Raw genomic sequence first — 18,969 nt, forward strand, 5'->3', positions numbered from 1 at the left:
TCTATTTGGCTATTAAAACTTGCGTTTGCTTCACGTAGTTCTCATGCTGTGTTTTTCACCTCCATCAAGTCATTTATTTTCTTCTCTAAGCTGGTTATTCTAGTTAGCATTTCGTCTAACCTTTTTTCAAGGTTTTTGGTTTCTTTGCAGTGAGTTAGAACGTGTTCCTTAAGCTCAGAAAAGTTTGTTATTTTCCACCTTCTGAAGCCTGTTTCTGTCAATTTGTCGCACTCCTTCTCAGTCATGCTGTGATCCTGCGTTGTTGTGATCCCTTGAAGGAGAAGAGGTGTTCTGGTCTTTGATGGTTTCATCTTTTTTGTGCTGGTTTTTTCCCATCTTTGTGGGTTTACCTGGCTGTGTTGTCAGGGAGCTGCTTGATGAGGTCGCTTGTCTGCCTGTGGGGGCGCTGCTGGGTTTCTAGGGACTCCTTCAGGTTACTAGGGAAGCTTCCTGTGTCTTTTTGTTCATACTGGGAGATTAGGCCTGCCTCTTCCGCCAACCTATAGGCCCTGCCAGGTTGTCAAGAACATCGTCCCATTTCTATGTAGGCTTCCTGTGTTCTTTGTTGAAAGATGTAGCCCCATCCCACCCCTCTAATGGTGGGTTGTGCCCTTCCTCCACTGGGCTGGATCATTCAGGGTTCAGCTCAGACTGTGGCACTGGCTGCGCAACCCACAACCCGCTAGAGCCTGAGCTTCAGCCCTCTGGGGTTTGTTGGGGAGGGTAGGGACCTGCCCAGCAGCACCCAGCCGTCTCCCATTTTCAGCTTCCTCTCTCTCCAGTCATGGGGTAGGGGACCCCCCAGCCGCTCCGGCTTACAGCTCCCTCTCTCTCTGGGTGGGGGGAGGGGGCAATAGCTCAGTCCGCAGGTTCTCCCGGCTGCCTTTTGGGCTTATGTGTCTGTTCAGGTCTGTGCACCATTCCAGGACACTGTCCTGGATTATTATTCAACTCCACGCTTGTAATTCCTGGCGCTTGGCTGGCAAAGATCCCCTGTTCTGTGTATTCCTGAGGCTTTGGGGGAAGCACTGTGTCTGGACCGGAACTTCTGACACGGTCAGATGCACTTTGTGGGTGAAGCAGCACCCCTCCCTGCCTCGGTCTGTCCTGAGTGGGCTTTGCTCACCGTCAGACCAGACCCATTGAAATGCACCTGGTACCTCGGTTGGAGCTAGGAGATCTCTGGATTTCTGCGTCTCTCTTGCTGGGTGTTGTGCACTGGAGTTGTATCCATTCAGCCATCTTGGATCCACCTCCCAATACTATATTGAATAGGAGTGGTGACAGAGGGCGTCCTTGTCTAGTGCCAGATTTCAAAGGGAATGCTTCCAGTTTTTGCCCATTCAGTATGGTACTGGCTGTGGGTTTGTCGTAAATAGCTTTTATTATTTTGAGATATGTTCCATCAATACCTAGTTTATTGAGAGTTTTTAGCATAAAGGGCTTTTGAATTTTGTTGAAGGCCTTCAGTGCATCTATTGAGATAACCATGTGGTTTTTATGCTGAACCAGCCTTGCATCCCCAGGATGAAGCCTACTTGATCATGATGGATAAGCTTTTTGATGTGCTGTTGCAACTGGTTTGCCAGTATTTTATTGAAGATTTTTGCATCTATGTTCATCATGGATATTGTCCTGAAGTTTTCTTTTCTTGTTGAGTCTCTGCCTGGTTTTGGTATCAGGATAATGTTGGTCTCATAAAAATGATTTGGGAAGGAGTCCCTCTTTTTGGATTGTTTGGTATAGTTTCAGAAGGAGTGGTACCAGCTCCTCTTTGTATGTCTGGTAGAATTTGGCTGTGAACCCATCTGGAGCTGGGTTTTGTTTTTTTTTTTATTGGTAGACTATTAATTGCTGCCTCTACTTCAGCCCTTGTTATTGGTCTATTCAAGGTTTCAACTTCTTCCTGGTTTAGGCTTGGGAAGGTGCAAGTGTCCAGGAATTTATCCATTTCTTCCAGGTTTACTGGTTTATTTGCATAGAGTTGTTTGTAGTAATCTCTGATGGTGGTTGGTATGTCTGTAGAATCTGTGGTGATATCCCCTTTATCGTTTTTTATTGCATCTATTTGATTATTCTCTCTTCTTTTTTATTAATCTGGCTAGTGGTCTATTTTGTTGATCTTTTAAAAAAAAAAACAGCTCATGGATTTATTGATTTTTTTTGAAGGGTTTTTGTGTGTCTATCTCCTTCAGTTCTGCTCTGATCTTAGTCATTTCTTGTCTTCTGCTAGTTTTTGAGTTTTTTTTATCTTGCTCCTCTAGCTCTTTCAATTTAGGTGATAGGGTGTCGATTTTAGGTCTTTCCTTGCTTCTCATGTGGGCACTTATTGCTGTATATTTTCTTCTAAACACTGCTTTAAATGTGTCCCAGAGATTCTGGTATGTTGTGTCTTCATTCTCGTTGGTTTCGAAGAACATCTTTATTTCTGTCTTCATTTCATTGTTTATCCAGTCAACATTCAAGAGCCAGTTGTTCAGTTTCCATGAAGCTGTGCGGTTGTGAGTTTGTTTCTGAATTCTGAGTTCTAACTTGATTGCACTGTGGTCTGAGAGACTGTTTGTTATGATTTCCATTCTTTTGCATTTGCTGAAGAGTGATTTACTTCCAAATATGTGGTCCATTTTAGAGTAGGTGTGATGTGGTGCTGAGAAGAATGTATATTCTGTGGATTTGGGGTGGAGAGTTCTGTAAATGTCTATTAGGTTTGCTTGGTCCAGGTCTGAGTTCAAGTCCTGGATATCCTTGTTAATTTTCTGCCTCGTTGATTTGTCTAATATTGACAGTAGAGTGTTAAAGTCTCCCACTATTATTGTGTGGGAGTCTAAGTCTCCTTGTAAGTCATTAAGAACTTGCTTTATGTATCTGGGTGCTCCTGTATTGGGTGCGTATATACCTAGGATCATTAGCTCTTCTTGTTGCATTGATCCTTTTACCATTATGTAATGCCCTTCTTTGTCTCTTTTGATCTTTATTGGTTTAAAGTCCATTTTATCAGAGACTAGGATTGCAACTCCTGCTTTTTTTTTAACTCTCCATTTGCTTGGTAAATCTTCCTCCATCCCTTTATTTTGAGCCTCTGTGTATCCTTGCATGTGAGATGGGTTTCCTGGATACAGCGCACCGATGGATTTTGACTTTTTATCCAATTTGCCAGTCTGTGTCTTTTGATTGGGGCATTTAGCCCATTTACATTTAGGGTTAACATTGTTATGTGTGAATTTGATCCTGCCATTTTGATGCTAGCTGGTTGTTTGCCCCTTAGTTGGTGCAGTTTCTTCGTTGTGTCAATGCTCTTTACCATTTGGTATGTTTGGAGTGGCTGGTATTGGTTGTTCCTTTCTATGTTTAGTGCTTCTTTCAGGAGCTCTTGTAAAGCAGCCTTGGTGGTAATGAAATCTCTGAGTAATTGCTTGTTTGTAAAGGATTTTATTTCTCCTTTGCTTATGAAACTTAGTTTGGCTGGGTATGAAATTCTAGGTTGAAAGTTCTTTTCTTTAAGGATGTTGAATATTGGTCCCCACTCTTTTCTAGCTTGTAGGGATTCTGCTGAGAGATCCGCTGTGAGTCTGATAGGCTTTCCTTTGTGGGTAACCTAACCTTTCTCTGTGGCTGCCCTTAGCATTTTCTCCTTCATTTCAACCTGTTGAATCTGATGATTATGTGCCTTGAGATTTCTCTTCTTGAGGAATATCTTTGTGGTGTTCTCTGTATTTCCTGGACTTGAATATTGGCCTGCCTTGCTAGGTTGGGGAAGTTTTCCTTGATAATATCCTGAAGAATGTTTTCCAGCTTGGATTCATTCTGTTCATCACATTCAGGTATACCAATCAAATGTAGATTAGGTCTTTTCACATAATCCCATATTTCTTGGACGCTTTGTTCATTTCTTTTTACTCTTTATTCTCTAATCTTGCCTTCTCGTTTTATTTCATTGAATCGATCGTCAATTCGGCTATTGAAACTTGTGTATGCTTTCGAAGTTCTCTTGTGTTTTTCAGCTCCATTAGTTCATTTATATTCCTCTCTAAGCTGTTTATTCTCGTTAGCATTTCGTCAAACCTTTCTTTAATGTTCTTAGTTTCTTTGCATTAGGTTAGAATGTGTTCTTTTCAGCTCAGAGAAGTTTCTTATTAACCACCTTCTGAAGCCTGTTTCTGTCAATTCATCAGGTTCATTCTCCATCCGACCTTATTCCCTTGCTGGTGAGGAGTTGTGATCCCTTGGAGGAGGAGAGGCGTTCTGGTTTTGGGTGTTTTCAACCTTTTTGTGCTGGTTTCTTCCTGTCTTTGTGGATTTATTTACCTGTGGTCTTTGTAGTTGGTGACTTCCAGATGGGGTCTCTGAGTGGACGTCCTGTTTGTTGAAGATGAAGATGAAGTTATTTCTTTCTGTTTCTCAGTTTTCCTTCTAACAGTCAGGCACCTCTGCTGTAGGACTGCTGGAGGTCCACTCCAGACCCTGCTTGCCTGGGGCTCACCTGCAGCTGCTGCAGAACAGTAAGGGTTGCTGCCAGTTTCTTCTTCTGCTATCTTTGTCCCAGAAGGATACCCGTCAGATGTCAGTCTGAGCTCTCCTTTATGAGGTGACTCTTTGAATATACAGGGGTCTGGGAGCTGCTTGAGGAGACAGTCTGTCCTTCATAGGAGCTCAAGTGCTGAGCTGTGAGCTCCATTGTTCTGTTCAGAGCTGCTGGGCAGGTACGTTTAAGTCTGCTGCAGCAGAACTCATAACCACCGTTTTTTTCCCAGGTGCTCTGTCGCAGGAAGGTAGGGCTTTATTTATAAGTTTCTGTCATGCCGCTGCCTTTTTTCAGGGATATCCTGCCCAGTGAGGAGGCAGCTTAGTCACAGTCTGCCAGCAGAGGTGTTGCTGAGCTGCTGTGGGCTCTGCCCAGCTGCCATGTGAACTTCCCTGCAGTCCTGTTTATAGGGGTATAGTTAGAACTGCCTTGGCAGTGGTGGCCCACCTCTGTAATAGCAGACTCTCTGTAATGCAGACTGCCTCAGCAATGGCGGGCTGCCTCAGTATGGCAGACTGCTTCGGCAATGGCAGACCACCTTAGCAATAGCAGACTACGTCCATAGTGGTGGACTACCTCGGCAATGGCTGATGCCCCTCCCCTACAGAGCTGGACCATCCTGGGTTCAGCTGTGCTTGCTGTGATACTCTCAGTCCAGAGCGTTTCAGATTGCTGGTCTTTGTGAGGGTGGGACCAGCCAAGCCTGATCACCTGGCTCCCTGCCTCAGACCCGTTTTTTCTCAGTTGAATGGATGACTCTGTCTCCCAGGTGTTCCAGTCGCCAGTTGAAAGGGCGCCCGGATTTGTGTGAGTTCTGGTGCAGAGACACGCCGCACTGGCTGAGACAGCCGTGCTGGAGACTCATGGCGCTTTTTCGCCCAGGAATCTCCTGGCCTGTCTCCCTGTTTCCATCCCCTTTTTATCAGTTGAACAGGCGACTCTGTCTCCCAGGTGCTCCAGTCGCCAGCTGAACCGGTGCCTGGACCCGTGTGAGTTTTTGTGCAGAGATCCACCACGCTGGCCGAAACAGCCACACTGGAGACCTGTGGCTCCTCCGCCTGGGAACCTCCTGGTCTGTGGGCAGTAAAAATCCGTCAGGAAATGTGACAACCACTCACCTTCTGCGCTCTCGCTGGGAGCTGCAATCCTAAGCTGCTCCTACTCAGCCGTCTTGGATCCCTCTAGGTTTTTTTGTTTTTGTTTTTTCTTGAGATAGTCTTGCTGTCTTACCCAGGCTGAGTGCAATGGCATGATCTTGGCTCACTGCAGCCTCCACCTCCCAGGTTCAAGGGATTCTCCTGCCTCAGTCTCCCAAGTAGCTGGGATTACAGATGCCCACCACCGCGCCAGGCTAATTTTTTGCATTCTTTTAGTAAAGATGGGTTTTCACCGTGTTGGCCAGGCTGGTCTCAAACTCCTGACCTCGGGTGATCCACCCCCCCTCAGCCTCCCAAAGTATTGGGATTACAGACGTGAGCCACTGCACCCAGCCTCTCAGTGCCTTTCCTTGGTGACCCTGGGAGGTCGGCAATGCAGGAATTATTCACTCCATTTCACAGTGGAGGAAATCAAGGTCACACTGAAAGCTGGTGACAGATCAGAATGAGGACCAGCCCCTGAATTCTCAGCACAAGAATCTCACCCTCTCTTGGGGACCCATCCAAGTAAGCCAGTGGGGCTTCAGAATCCCACTCTAGAAAAGGGTGGAGTTGTGAGGAATCTGCCCTTGTCAGACTTTGGGGGTGTTTTCTAGAAGACACCTAAGGTTAGCTGTTCTAGAAGATGGCCATGGCTTTTCTTTGTTCTCCCTTTTTTTGAAACAGGATCTCACTGTGTTGCCCAGGCTGGCGTGCAGAGGTGTGATCACAGCTCCATGTAGCATCCACCTCGGGCTCCAGTGATCCTCCTGCCTCAGCCTGCCGAGTAGCTGGGACTACAGGCATGTACTACTACACCTGGCTAAATTTTTTTTATTTTTAGTAGAGACAAGGGTCTCACTATATTGCCCAGACTGGCCTCTATCTCCTGAACTCAAGCAATCCTCCTACCTGGGCCTCCCAAAGTACTGAGATTACAGGCATGAGCCACTGCACCCAGCTACCTGTGAATTTTCTAATCTAGAACGTGCTGCGCCTGATTCTCCCAGGGGCACCCTGAGAGGTGCTCCTCCATCCAGCAGCAGTGCCCAGGAGGAACATGTCCCTCAGGAAGACTTGGCCACATGTCAGTTTAACCTTGAAACTGGAGCAGCCACAGAGCAGTAAGCTTAAAGCCCAGGCAGGGTTCTCTTACTGACCTTTTTCTTTCTTCCTCTCTCTCTCTCAAGAATGGCGCAGCCTTGACTACACAATCACTTGCAGAATTAAATAGCCAGAAATCACCTCGTCTAGACAAACAGATTTTATGGGTCCAATTAATTCCTGCCAGTCAAAAATAGGCACGCTTAATAAGGGGATATATATAGATTCTGTCATTATCTGGCTCCCCAGGGGAGAAACCTCAGCTCTTATTTCATAGATGCTTAATTTCAAACAGAGTTCTGTTAACTCCCACTTCAGACCTGGCTTTCCTTCCTGACAGCACCAAGGTGGACTGGGGCAGGGAGAGCAAAGGACCACAAGAAGCCACTTAACTCCCGTGCAGCCCAAGGCTCCCGGCCACCTCCTCCCAACCATTTAAGTCAACCGGCGTGTGGCGGCGGCTTCTTCAGGCCATGTCACCAGGCAGTGAGAAGCTGCTGGAAAAGCAGGGTCTAAAGGGCTCCAGAAAGTCCCACCTGTCCCTACCCGAGGTCCCACCATCATCTGTTTTCTATCCCTAGGGATCGGAAGCCTTCCAGGGCTCTTGTGGGCTGTGGTGTCCCCTCCCACACAGCACCACTGTCCCTGGGAAGGGTTACCGTTCTCAGTCACTGTTAGCCTATGGCCTGAGCAGAGAGCCAAACTGGCACCCAAGGCCTACAGGGCTCCAGATGTGCCAGAGTCACCTGCCACAGAGCCAGTGGGCGGGTCAGAATCCTGGGCACTCCGGGCCCCTGTGACAGGGCTACTCTCTGGCAGGTGGGAGATGAGGCATAGGGGGCCTGGGGAGCACTAAGGACAGGGCCTGGGGACCCTCCAGTCTGAGGTAGAACTCTCCCCAGCCTCAAGGGGGGTGAGTCCTCAGCTGCACCCCAGGGTCAAAGGCTTTTTCTCCAGGGCACGGCCACTGGGGCTTGGCCAGACCAGGAAGGAGTAGCTGCTCACTTTTCCCTAGATATATCTAAGCAAGTAAGGAAGGCGTGTTAGTTCCTTAGGGCCATTATAACCGATGATGACAACCTGGGTGACTTAAAATAACAGAAACACATTCCCTCAGGGTCCTAAAGGACGCAAGCCCGAATCAAAGAGGCAGCGGGTCCACACTCCCTCTAAAGGCTCCAGCGGAGGACCCTTCCTTGGTTCTTCCAGCCGCTGGTGGCCACAGGCACTCCTTGGCTTGGGACAGCACCACTCCTCACTCTGCCTCTGTTTTCTCATGTCTCTCTTCTCCCCATGTCTCTCCTCTGTGTCTCCTCTTCAGGACACTTGTCATTGAATGTAGGGTCCACCCGGATAATCCAGGATGATCTCAACTCACGAATCTTAACTTAGTTATATCTGCAAAGACACCTTCTCCAAATAAGGTTGCAAAAGCATAGGCTCAAGGCTGGAGTCCCAGCTGCACGGGGCCCTCAGCCCACAGGCTCGCCTGTCCACCCTGACCCACTCTGGGGCACCAGCTTAAAGGCCTCCCTGTAAGATGAAGAATGAGGCCCCTTTCAGGTAATGATAGGTGGCCAAGACTCTGTGGCTCCAAAAGCATCATTCCTCTGTCAGAACGACTTCCATTAGCACCCTCTCACCATTTGACAAACTCATATTCACCCCTTAACACCCAGCCCAAACATCGCCCCCTCCTCTACCAGGGATTTGCCTCCATCCCATTTGTTACAGGGCCCATGTGGTCTTCACCTCTATACCCAGGCAGGGGCCTGGAAGGAGCCACAGGTCCCATGACTTTATGCTGAAAGCCCAGCAACCCTCCCCCAGGGAGACAGTGCTCCCACCTGAGGGTCTGCATGTGGTCACTCCTCCAGGATGCCCTCCAGGGTTCCCTACCACCTTTCCCACCCAACTTCACCTCCACACTGCCTACCAGGCTCCATCCTCTGCCAGGAAGGAGTACCTCCCCCAATGTCTTTGCTCGTCTTCTCTTCCTTCCCAGGCTGGTCGTGGGTGCCCCGCTGGAAACCAACGGCCACCAGAAGACAGGGGATGTGTACAAGTGTCCAGTCATCCACGGGAACTGCACCAGACTCAACCTGGGTAACGTGGGCTGCTGGTCTCTTCACAGGGAGGTGTCTAACATGAGGCAGGCTCCAATGCATGCCCATGTCCACATTACCACGGCTCCTCCCTGCTACCCCAAGAGGTGACCGATGCATGCCCATGTCCACATTCCCACGGCTCCTCCTGCTACCCCAAGAGGTGACCCATCTGATATCACTGCCCCCACTTTACACGTGAGGAAGCAGAGGCCAGGGAGAGGAGGCAACTTTCCCACAGTCCCACAGCTTGCCTGGGGCCCCCCAGGAATCAAACCCAGGCCCCAGCTGTCCCAGGCCATTGCTCTTTCTGACTCATCCACTGCCCCCAACTAAAAGTTTCCTCTCCCAGGAGAAAAAAAGGACTTCCTGTCTTTTTCCTGATTTTGAAGTAATAACAATAGCTAACATCCAGATACCTTAGATCATGTTCACCATGTGCGAGGCACATTTGGACTCAATTCTCACAGCACCCATGTGGGATTTAACCATTTAACAGATGGGAAGTGACAGCGTACAGAGCTGAAGGGACCTGCCGGGGGTCACTCAACTCACAAGGAGCAGGGCCCAGAGTCCAGTCCACGCAGGCTACGACCTCCCTTTAACCACCAGTGACACTGCCTTTCAGAAATGCAAGCTTTTTCTTGCCCACAAGCTTTGGAGCATATTCCGGAACAGGGAGAAGCTGTGAACAGCCCCCAGCCTCCAAAGCCCTCCCAAAATCCCCTCATGTGTGTTTGCATGCATGTGTGTGTCTGCTTATGTGTGTGCAAACGTGTATCCACCAAGCACACGCACCAGGCCACTAAAGTGCTCCCACTAAAGGTCAGATACCTTGGCCATTGCTCTGCTCTCAGAAGGGAGAAAAAGTTCAATTTTGGCTGACAAGCTGCAATTCTAGGCCTTGCCCTGGAAGACTGGCCTTCCCTAGGGCCCAGACCCTGGGCCTCCCTCCTTTGAGGAGGGGGACCTCCACCCCAGAGCAGTGGGCTGGGGCTCCCTGGGAGCTAGGGGCTGGGAAGGGCAGCAGGGTCTCACTGGGCAGGAATGGCAGAAGTTCAAGAGATACGCTGATGGATGAAAAGGTCAGCATCCAAGAGAAAGCCCAAAGAGCCCCCAGGGCAGCCAGCTGTCTGTCACATGGTCCCGGAGGCTCCCGCTGTCCACATCTGCATCAGCACCATGGGTGGGAAGTTCAAAACCTAGCACAGCTGGGGCCCGAGCTTCAGTGAGGAAATCGTCTAAGGGAAGAGAGTGCCTGCTTGGTGGCGTATGGGTCCAGGTCATCAGCACCCTGAGAACACAGGCTCCTGAAACTGGCCAAGCTGGGGGTCCCCTTCCAGCTGTACAGTTTCCTTGCTGTGTGTCCATGGGGAGCTCACATCCTCTCTCTGAGCGCGTTTACTCATGTGTAAAGCAAGGAGGCTGGACTCAGCAATTCTTAGGATCCATTCCAGGGTGGGGTACCTGTCCTCGAACCTTTAATGAGCACCTAGCGTGTACCAAACACCGTACTACTTATTGGGGATACGGCAGGGAACAAGAGGCCAAGGAAGGAGAGAGTCGCGGGGTAGACGAATTAGGAAGCAGGATACTTTTAGGCAGGGATCACTGCTGCGCCGTAAGCCAGGAGCTGTAACATGAGTGTCTAGCGGGCGGTGGGGGTGGAGAGGGATTTCTGCCTTAGCAAGGTAGTCAGCGGAGGCCTCTCTGAGAAGGTGGCTTTTGAGGTTACAGGTGGGGGTGGAGCACTCCAGACGGAGGAGGAGCAAGTGCAAAGGCCTGAGGTAGGAACAAGCCTGCCCTGCTGGGGAAGGTAAAGAAGGGCCACGTGGTTGGGGCAGAGGCAGTGAGGCTGGCAGGCGGTGGAAGCCTGCGCACTCCGCGCGGGGCCCCAGCCACTGGGAGAGAAGCTCCTGGTCCAGGCAGGGACGTGGACTCGTGAACCAGTCATTTTGCTTTCTCTGTCGCAATGTGGACCCCATTTCTCTCCAGAGGGAGGAGGAGACATAAAGCCATCAGACCTTGGAAAGCATTTCTGAGCTGGGGCACAAGCCCAGGAGGCAGGGGGTAGCAAAGTGAGCTGGGACAGAGGAAACTTACTCTTCATTTGAGGTGTGGTTCTCTCTCGGCCACGGAGAAGAAAACGCACGGCAGAAAGAACATCTGTCAGTTTCGCCCCACAGTGGAAAATGCAAGGCTGGGAAATCTGAGTCCTGGGTTTTCCTATGGCTGTTCCAGGCACTGGGTAGTGAGGTGCCAGGAATGTTCTTCCCTCTCTCTCCAGGGAAGGCTAAGTGGGTGTCAGTCATTCACACCTCGGTGGGAAAGAGTCTACTGCTGGCACCTTCCTTCCAACACCTGGACAAAGTCAGGGTTTTAAAATGAGGGACTGGGGCTGGGGTGGAGTGGGGGGTGATGTGATTCTCAAAGCCAGGCCCTGGGGGGAGGGGCTCGGGCCCGGGACACTCACCCAGACCTGCTGAGGAAGGCGTGAGTCTCTCCCACTCACAGAGGGGTGGGGCAAAGCAGGACTTGAACCTGAGTCTGTTTAACTCCAACACAGCGCTCTTTCTTCCCATGCCCCTGCGCCTCAGCCAGTTCCACTGCAAACGTCAGTCCCCAGGGGAGGGAAGGAAAGACAGGGGCAGGGTGTTGAGGGCTGGACCCCTTAAATAAATGGAGGGCAGAATTCTAGCCAGCAGAGGGCGAGGGTTACCCAGCCCAGTGGAGCTTGGAGCTGCCTCTCGTTCCCACTACCACCGCCATGCCATCCGATGGGAAAGACACAGGACTGAGGATGAAATGTCACATGGTCTGGGCTAAAATTCTTGCTCTTTAATTTCCCAGCAAGTCACCTTGTGGCAGCCACTGACCCTCTCTACACCTCGATGTTCCCATCTGTAAAACGGAATGATGACCCCTGGGCCGAGGGGTCCTGCAAGGGCAGGTGTGCACGGTGCTTTGTAGGTGCTAAGGCATCTCAGAAACACCAGGCCCTTACTGTGATTTTCTCTGCGGCCTGTTTGGTCAGACGAAAGAGAAATCAAGCCCAGCCATTCTTAGCACAGCCAAGAAGGGCGGATTTCAAAAGGAGCCTTGCTACAAACGGAGGAAAACCTAAAAGGAAAAACAACACACACAACGCCCGCCCCGCCCCCAACTCCAGTCTGCAGAACAGCCCCGTGCCGTGCCGACAAGCTGGGCTCTGCCAGCGGTGCACTCTAGCCTCCTGCGGCCGCAGGCCTTGCTGACCTGTGTGCCCTGGGAGCCAGCCCGCTCTTCACACTTCCAGTCACCGACACAGCGCAGTGCCAGCCATTCTTGCCTGAGGCCTCCTTAGACATTGCTTGAGCCTGGGAGGCGGAGATTGCAGTGAGCTGAGATGGTGCCACTCCGCTCTAGTCTGGGTGACACAGTGAGGCCCTGCCTCAAAAAAAAAAAAAAGTGGAGAGGGGAAAGGAGGGGAAGGGAAGATGAAAGGGAGGGGAGGAGAGAGGAGGGAAAAAAAAAACAGAGCAAAGCAAAGAAATTTCTCCTCCTCCAAGCAGGGAGCCGCCCAGAGCTGCCCACACTGCAGGTTAGGGTTGACACACACGAGCTCCCCAGCCTCCCCCTCCCTCTTCCTGTACACATGTACACACACACACACACACTCTTCTAGGGAATTCAGGCTCACTTCCTTTCCTTCAATGGTCTCCAGGATGATCTGGTAGAACCTTAGGCAATGTCCTTTCTGTATGGCTCTAAGCTACCGCAGAGCCAGCCCTCTCCCTGCTCCCAGCAGACTGGTAACCCAGCTCCTAAGCACCCCTCTTGGCAGCCACCTTCTGAATGGCGTTCCTGGGCGAGGCCTGGTAGCTCTGGAAGGCTCTTGTTGAGCTGGCTGTCTGTTACCCGTGAGACCCATGAGAGGGGACCCTTTCAGCATCACATGTGGGTTGTTCAGATGAGCAGAGAAGCCAGCATGGAAAGAGAGGGACACGGGACTGGTTGAGTGTGGATGGGGGTCAACTTGGAGGAGAGCGTGGCGGGGGCACTGCACAGAAGAAGCCAGCCCAGGTGGGACGCCAGGGCGTGTTTGGGGCACACGGGGGACTGGAGGAGGAAAAGCTGTGGACCCGGAGATGGAAGGCCCTGTGCTTACTGTGTGACCTCGGGCAGGTTGTTTGGCCTCTCTGAGACAGTTTTCTCATCTCACAGGCAGTGGTGAGGAAGTCATGAGAATACGTCTGGGGAAGGCCTTTGTAAACCCTGAGAGCCGGAGGTCCCCAGGGTCAGGGAGAATCGGGGAGGTACCTCGGGTGACCAGAGCAGCCGCAGGCTCTGGGCAGAGGGTGGGCAGGAGGGGGCTGCAAGCTGAGCTTCTCCCCCCACCCCAGGAAGGGTCACCCTGTCCAACGTGTCCGAGCGGAAAGACAACATGCGCCTCGGCCTCAGTCTCGCCACCAACCCCAAGGACAACAGCTTCCTGGTAAGAGCCACCTGCCACTGCTTGGGGCCAGGAGAGGTGGGGGTGGGGGGAGGGGCGGAGCGTCTCCTTGCACGCCCTCCTGTGCATCCTACACACCCAATCTCCCCGACTCCATCCACCAAGCTGCCTGGCCCCCCGTGCTCCCGGAAGCACACACCCGCTCCCTGCTTACGCCATTCTGGGTGTTTTGGCAGGGACAGTCCAGGCAGAAGAAACTATTGAGTCCTTTTATGTGCATACCCTGAGGGAGGGAGGAACAGCCAGAAAAGGAAGAAGAAGAAACACAGACAGCCAACAGTCTGAGGGGGGACCGTCCCTGCCCTTGGGGAGCCAGTTATCTGGGGCGGAAGTCAACTCTCTCCTCTAGGTTTGAAAAAAGCAGGTTGCACCGCACCCCCAAAGAAGACGGGGAGGGATGCTGTAAATGAGTCCACACAGATCGACCACACCCGAGGGAAGGGCTCCCGAGTGACAAGCCGCCCCAGCTATCCAGGATTAGAAGAAGGCTGGAGGTGGTTTCTGCTTTGTTTTTAAAGAAGAAACAGGCCTTCACAAGGAAGAAAGAAAAGGGGGTGTCTGGGTTGAGGTGGTAGAAGCATCCGTTCATTTAGACAACAATGTTTCTGAGCACTTACTATAGTATGTGCTAAGCCCAGTGCTGGGCATTGGGATTGAGCAGTGGACAGAGACCCTTCGCTGCTGGAGCCTACACTCTGGTGGGAAGAGAGGCGACAAGCAAATGAGTAACGTCTAATAGGACATTGAGAGACGGACGGCAGCAGGCCCTGCTCACAGGTCCCTGTTCTGAGCTCAGGCAAGCACGTGCAGACTCTGGCCACAGCGAGTGTGGGTGGCACAATGGACTGGCACGCCTGCTCCTTGCCACCACCTTGGAGGGAGCTGCCTTGAGTGTGGGCGATGCTTGGGGTTCAAACAGGATCCTTCTGAGACGGATGGTTCCTAGAAACAGTTGCAAGAGAGGTTTCCAGAAAAAAAAATTACCCCAGAAAGCCCAGTACAAAGCACTGCCCACTTTTAGATGGGGGTGCTTGCGTCACTCTTTGTTCTGGTCTGTCTATTTCTGCTGACAGATGAGACATCTGGGGCATGAATCACCAGACAACAAGATAAGAAGATGACTGGGATGCGAGGGGACTTGAGTACCTAGTGGTCCTGCCAGGGAAAGTCATGAGGTGCCTTGATGTATATTCAGCCTGCAGCCCTTCAATAGCCATAACCAGGGGCGAAGCAGGACCCCTGGCGCTGTCTACACACATATCCATCGGGGCTTTGTCTCTACTCCCTTTTCCCTCTCGGGCTCCTTACCACATTTCTTCTTCACGAGGTAGTATGAAGGTCTGAGAGGAATGGTGTGATATACTCTCTGGGGCCTCTGTGAGTAGGTTAATCCTTGGTTTATAAATAGTCACCTGTTCATTGATTCACTCATTAGTCCATTCCCCTATCAATAATTCATTCCTCTATTCATCTATCCAACCATCCATGCATTCATCTACACATCTGTCTATACATCTACCCACCCTCAATTTCCCATGCAGTCATTCATCTTTCCATTTATTCTTTCCTGCATCCATCCATCAACCTCCATCCATCATTCATCCACCCATTCATCCATCATCCACTCATCCATGATCTATCCATTCACTCATTCATCTGTCAACCATCTATCATCCATCCATGATCATCCTCCCAGTCATCCATCATCCATCCACTTATCCATCATCCATCCATTTATCATTCATTCACCCATTTATTCATCATTCATTGGTCTATCCATCATCCATTATCCATTCAGTTATCTGTCCATCCATCCACATCTGTCCATCATCAATATATCCATCCATCTTCCATCTACTTACCCATCTATCCATCCATCTATCCATTCTTTATCCCCCCCCTACTTCCAAAAATTACGTTCAGCAGCTTTGACAAAAGACACAGATTAAACATAACCTTTAAGGTCTGGGTTTAAAAAGAAAGTAATTGAAGAAAGGGATTGGAAGTAGAATAATTACTCCCCTAAACCAAAGGAAATTACTGCACAAAATTTAGCCCTGGGTGTCCCGATAGCAGGATGACAATGGAAGCATGGAGCTGAGCTTTCATATTTAATGTAAGTGACTCTGAGAAGATCTCATCAGTCAGTCCTTCAATGGGGGCTGACATCAGTGTTTTTGGTAGAGCATTTCACAGACATTCTTCTCTTCCCCTCCCCCAGTAAGAGCCATGACGTGTTTTTGGGACCCAGTCTTGGAACTTTGCCCAGTAAGGCCCTTCAGGCGACCTCTCAGACAGAGGAGTTATTCTAGTGACCCTTGAAGGGTCCGCTTCCATGGATGAAAAGACTTCCCCAGATCCCGTGTGGTAGGTGGGTGAGTGGGGTGAGCAGGTAAGGCATAAAAGCAGCATAATCTTAAATGATGAGATGGAGAACAGGGCCTTGAAAAAGCAATGAAAGAGAATCCAAGATTAGTTTTTCTCTATTAGACCTGAAATGAAAGGAACTAGTCTGCATTGCAGCAAGAGAGAGTTCAGTTAGACTCACAGAACACCCTCTCACCCCCTCGTCTCTCAGATAAGGGAAGTCTGTCTTGGGCCATGGAAGATGGGACTGGGCCTCAGGCCATTGGACCTGAATCCTCCCTGAGGCCCCCTCACTGACTAGGGGTCTGCATTGTCCTCCCCAGGCCTGCAGCCCGCTCTGGTCTCATGAGTGTGGGAGCTCCTACTACACCACAGGGATGTGTTCAAGAGTCAACTCCAACTTCAGGTTCTCCAAGACTGTGGCCCCAGCTCTCCAAAGTAAGTGGCTTCAAATCCACAACCTCAAGCTGAGCACTGGAAGGTCCGGTGAGGCTTGGGCCCTGAGCACCGCTACCTGTGGCTAGAAAGCAGCGTTTGGACTCTAGCCCTGCCCTGCCCCAGCTCCCTGGATGACCTGGAATGTATCACAGCACCTCTCTGGGCCTCTGTGGGAGTCAAAATCCTGGCCTCCCTCTCCCAAGTGTGATGGTGGGGAGCAAATGAGCTAAGGTTTCAGAGACAATCCCAGCCTCAAGGGAGGCTCACTGCAGAAACCCCGGGTAAATAGATTATCTGACTAGCACATGTGGCAGGCAAGCAGTGCACTGCACAATTCTGGGGGTATCGTTCACTTACACTACCACGTGAATGGCGCCCCCTGATGTTGTGCAATGCAGTAGCCCTGTAGATGAAGGAACAGGGAGAACCAAAATCTCCTTAGTAATAGTTCCACCAAGCCAGTGCTCCTGTGCAGCAGGGAGCTCTGTCCAGCCCGTCCGGGGCCTCTGGACACACAAAAACCTCTTGCTCATTGCCCACCTGCCAAGAAAACCTGGGGAATTCCTGCTCAGACCTTGCCTCCCACAAACCCAGACTTCTTGGCTCTGAGCTTCACTATTTCCTCTGCGCTAGATACCATCACCCAAGCAGCTGTTGCCTGTTTTATGGAGGATTCGGGAATTAGCACCTCTGGCTTGCCGGCAGCCGCCCTCCAGACAACAGGGCCCAGCCAGATGGGGCTGGGGAAGGGAACAGGAAGAAGCATCAATCCAGCAGGGGCAGAAAGGCGGTCCTCCGGTGGGATAAGGAGACGTGGATTCTATTCACACAAAATGACAGAGGGAATGGCAGAGCCCAGGCACAGGAGGAGGCCTGAGGTCAGGGTACATAAGGGGCCCACTGGGGAATGTCACCATCCCTAGAGCTAGTCCCTCCAGGCCAAGATGTGACTACCCTAAAGTCTCTGAACATCATGTGATAGAGGCTTCCTCACCTGGCTGACCAGCAGCAGTGCTCCGAAGCTTATCAAATGCAGATTCCAGGGCACCCCATGTGGGTCCTAATTCAGTAGGAGCATATATGTGCGTGCATGCATGCGTGTGAGTATTTAAGCTCCCCAAGGGAGTGTTCAGCCATGTTTAGGAACATGCCCTCAATCCAGTTTGTCCCCAAGGTACCTTAAAAAGAAAACTATGAAATTGCAAGAAAAATCAACAATCACAATTCTAATAATAATGCTGGCTTAAAATTTTTGAAAAAAAAAAAAAAAACCTGTTGAAAGATTATGATCTCCTCCAAAGCAAAGAATTTCTGCCTCGGTCACCCCCACGGCTGCCTGTACCATGCAGAGCTCCTGAATAGAGCAGGTGCTTAGTCCACGTTGTAGAGTCGAACTAAACCAGAAAAGAACAAATGTATGACGCTATGCCAGGCCAGGAGTGTCTGGTCACCACATGCTGTACACAGTGTGCAGGTGGGACAAGAAGTGGCAGAGCATTCGAGTGGCCCAGATGCTTCTAGAATGCTCTACTAAGCACACAGCCTGCAACAGGCACCCCAACTCAAAGCCACCCCCATCTTCCTCTGTCTATTCAGCACTATGACACAGTGCCTCTTTGCAATGCAAGAACTTCTGGAACAGTCAACACACAAAAGGATCATGCAGCATTGTTATAAAGTAGATTTCGTAACAGAATAACAACTCGCCAATAAAAATGAGCAGACACCCAGACACAGAGTGTATGCAATATTTCAAAGTAATTCCAACTACTGACAAACAAATTACTTAGATTTTAAAAGAGGTTTGTTTTTTTTTTACATTTGTTACTGCCAATGTTTTTTTAATTTTCTTTGTTGATTTTTATTATTCCTTTTAATTTAGGTTTTTTTTGAGTTAGAGTCTCGCTCTGTCACCCAGGCTGGAGTGTAGTGGCCCAATCTTGGCTCATTGCAACTTCTGCCTCCTGGGTTCAAGAAGTTCTCATGTTTCAGCCTCCCATGTAGCTGGGACTACAGGCATGCAGCACCACTCCTGACTAATTTTTGTATTATCAGTAGAGATGGGGTTTTGCCATGCTGGCCAAGCTGGTCTTGAACTCCTGACCTCAAATGATCTACCCACTTCGGACTCTTCAAGTGCTGGGATTATGGGTGTAAGCCACCACTCCCAGCCTAATTTAGTATTAATATTACAAGAACATAAACCTTTATATTCAGAGGCAGAGATAACAGCATGAGAGCTTGGTCTGATGATATCATATTTGATAATATCATACCATATTTACCCAGTGGTTTCCTTTTTAGAAAAAAAAGTGAAACCAGGATCAGCTCAAATTTATTGAGCACTTGCTTTGTGCTCAGCGCTTTAGAAGCATTTTCTCATTAATTCCTCATGACAACTTTTTATATCATTGTGCCTCTTTTACGGAAGAGAGAACTGAGGTTTTGTGACTGGCCCTAGGTCACAGAGCTAGGGAGTGCCAACGCCAGGAGTCAGTGTGACGCCACATCCCACATCTCTAGCCACAACATCATATCTCCCTCCTGAAAACAGAAATCCATTCATTTAGGCTGAAAGTGGTAAATGCCAGCCTGCTCATAACAGCAAAACAAACGATGATAGGGTACTGATTTGAGCCGTGCTGGCTGCCTCGGAAGCATTGGCCTATGGGTGGTGGTCAGTCCCTGATTCGGAGCAGAAATGATCAGCCTTAATTTAAGCTTTGTTTAAACAGACAGCAAAGTGGTGGAACAGAGCCAGGAATTCTGGGTTTATTCACACTGCCCAAATAAATGTCCAGCCCA

General features: G+C 50.1%; 1 protein-coding gene across 1 annotated transcript in view; it reads left to right on the forward strand.

Annotated features, from left to right (window-relative positions):
• Positions 1 to 18,969, forward strand: part of ITGA11 (integrin subunit alpha 11) — a 138,549-nt gene that overhangs the window by 60,374 nt on the left and 59,206 nt on the right. The window contains exons 3-5 of the mRNA XM_017513586.2: positions 8,768 to 8,868; positions 13,250 to 13,341; positions 16,050 to 16,164. Of these exons, the coding sequence (XP_017369075.1) occupies positions 8,768 to 8,868; positions 13,250 to 13,341; positions 16,050 to 16,164 (308 nt within the window). The remainder of the gene's footprint in view (positions 1 to 8,767; positions 8,869 to 13,249; positions 13,342 to 16,049; positions 16,165 to 18,969) is intronic.

Source organism: Cebus imitator, unplaced genomic scaffold, assembly GCF_001604975.1.
Source record: "Cebus imitator isolate Cc_AM_T3 unplaced genomic scaffold, Cebus_imitator-1.0 Scaffold496, whole genome shotgun sequence".
NCBI classification, from domain to species: domain Eukaryota; kingdom Metazoa; phylum Chordata; class Mammalia; order Primates; family Cebidae; genus Cebus; species Cebus imitator.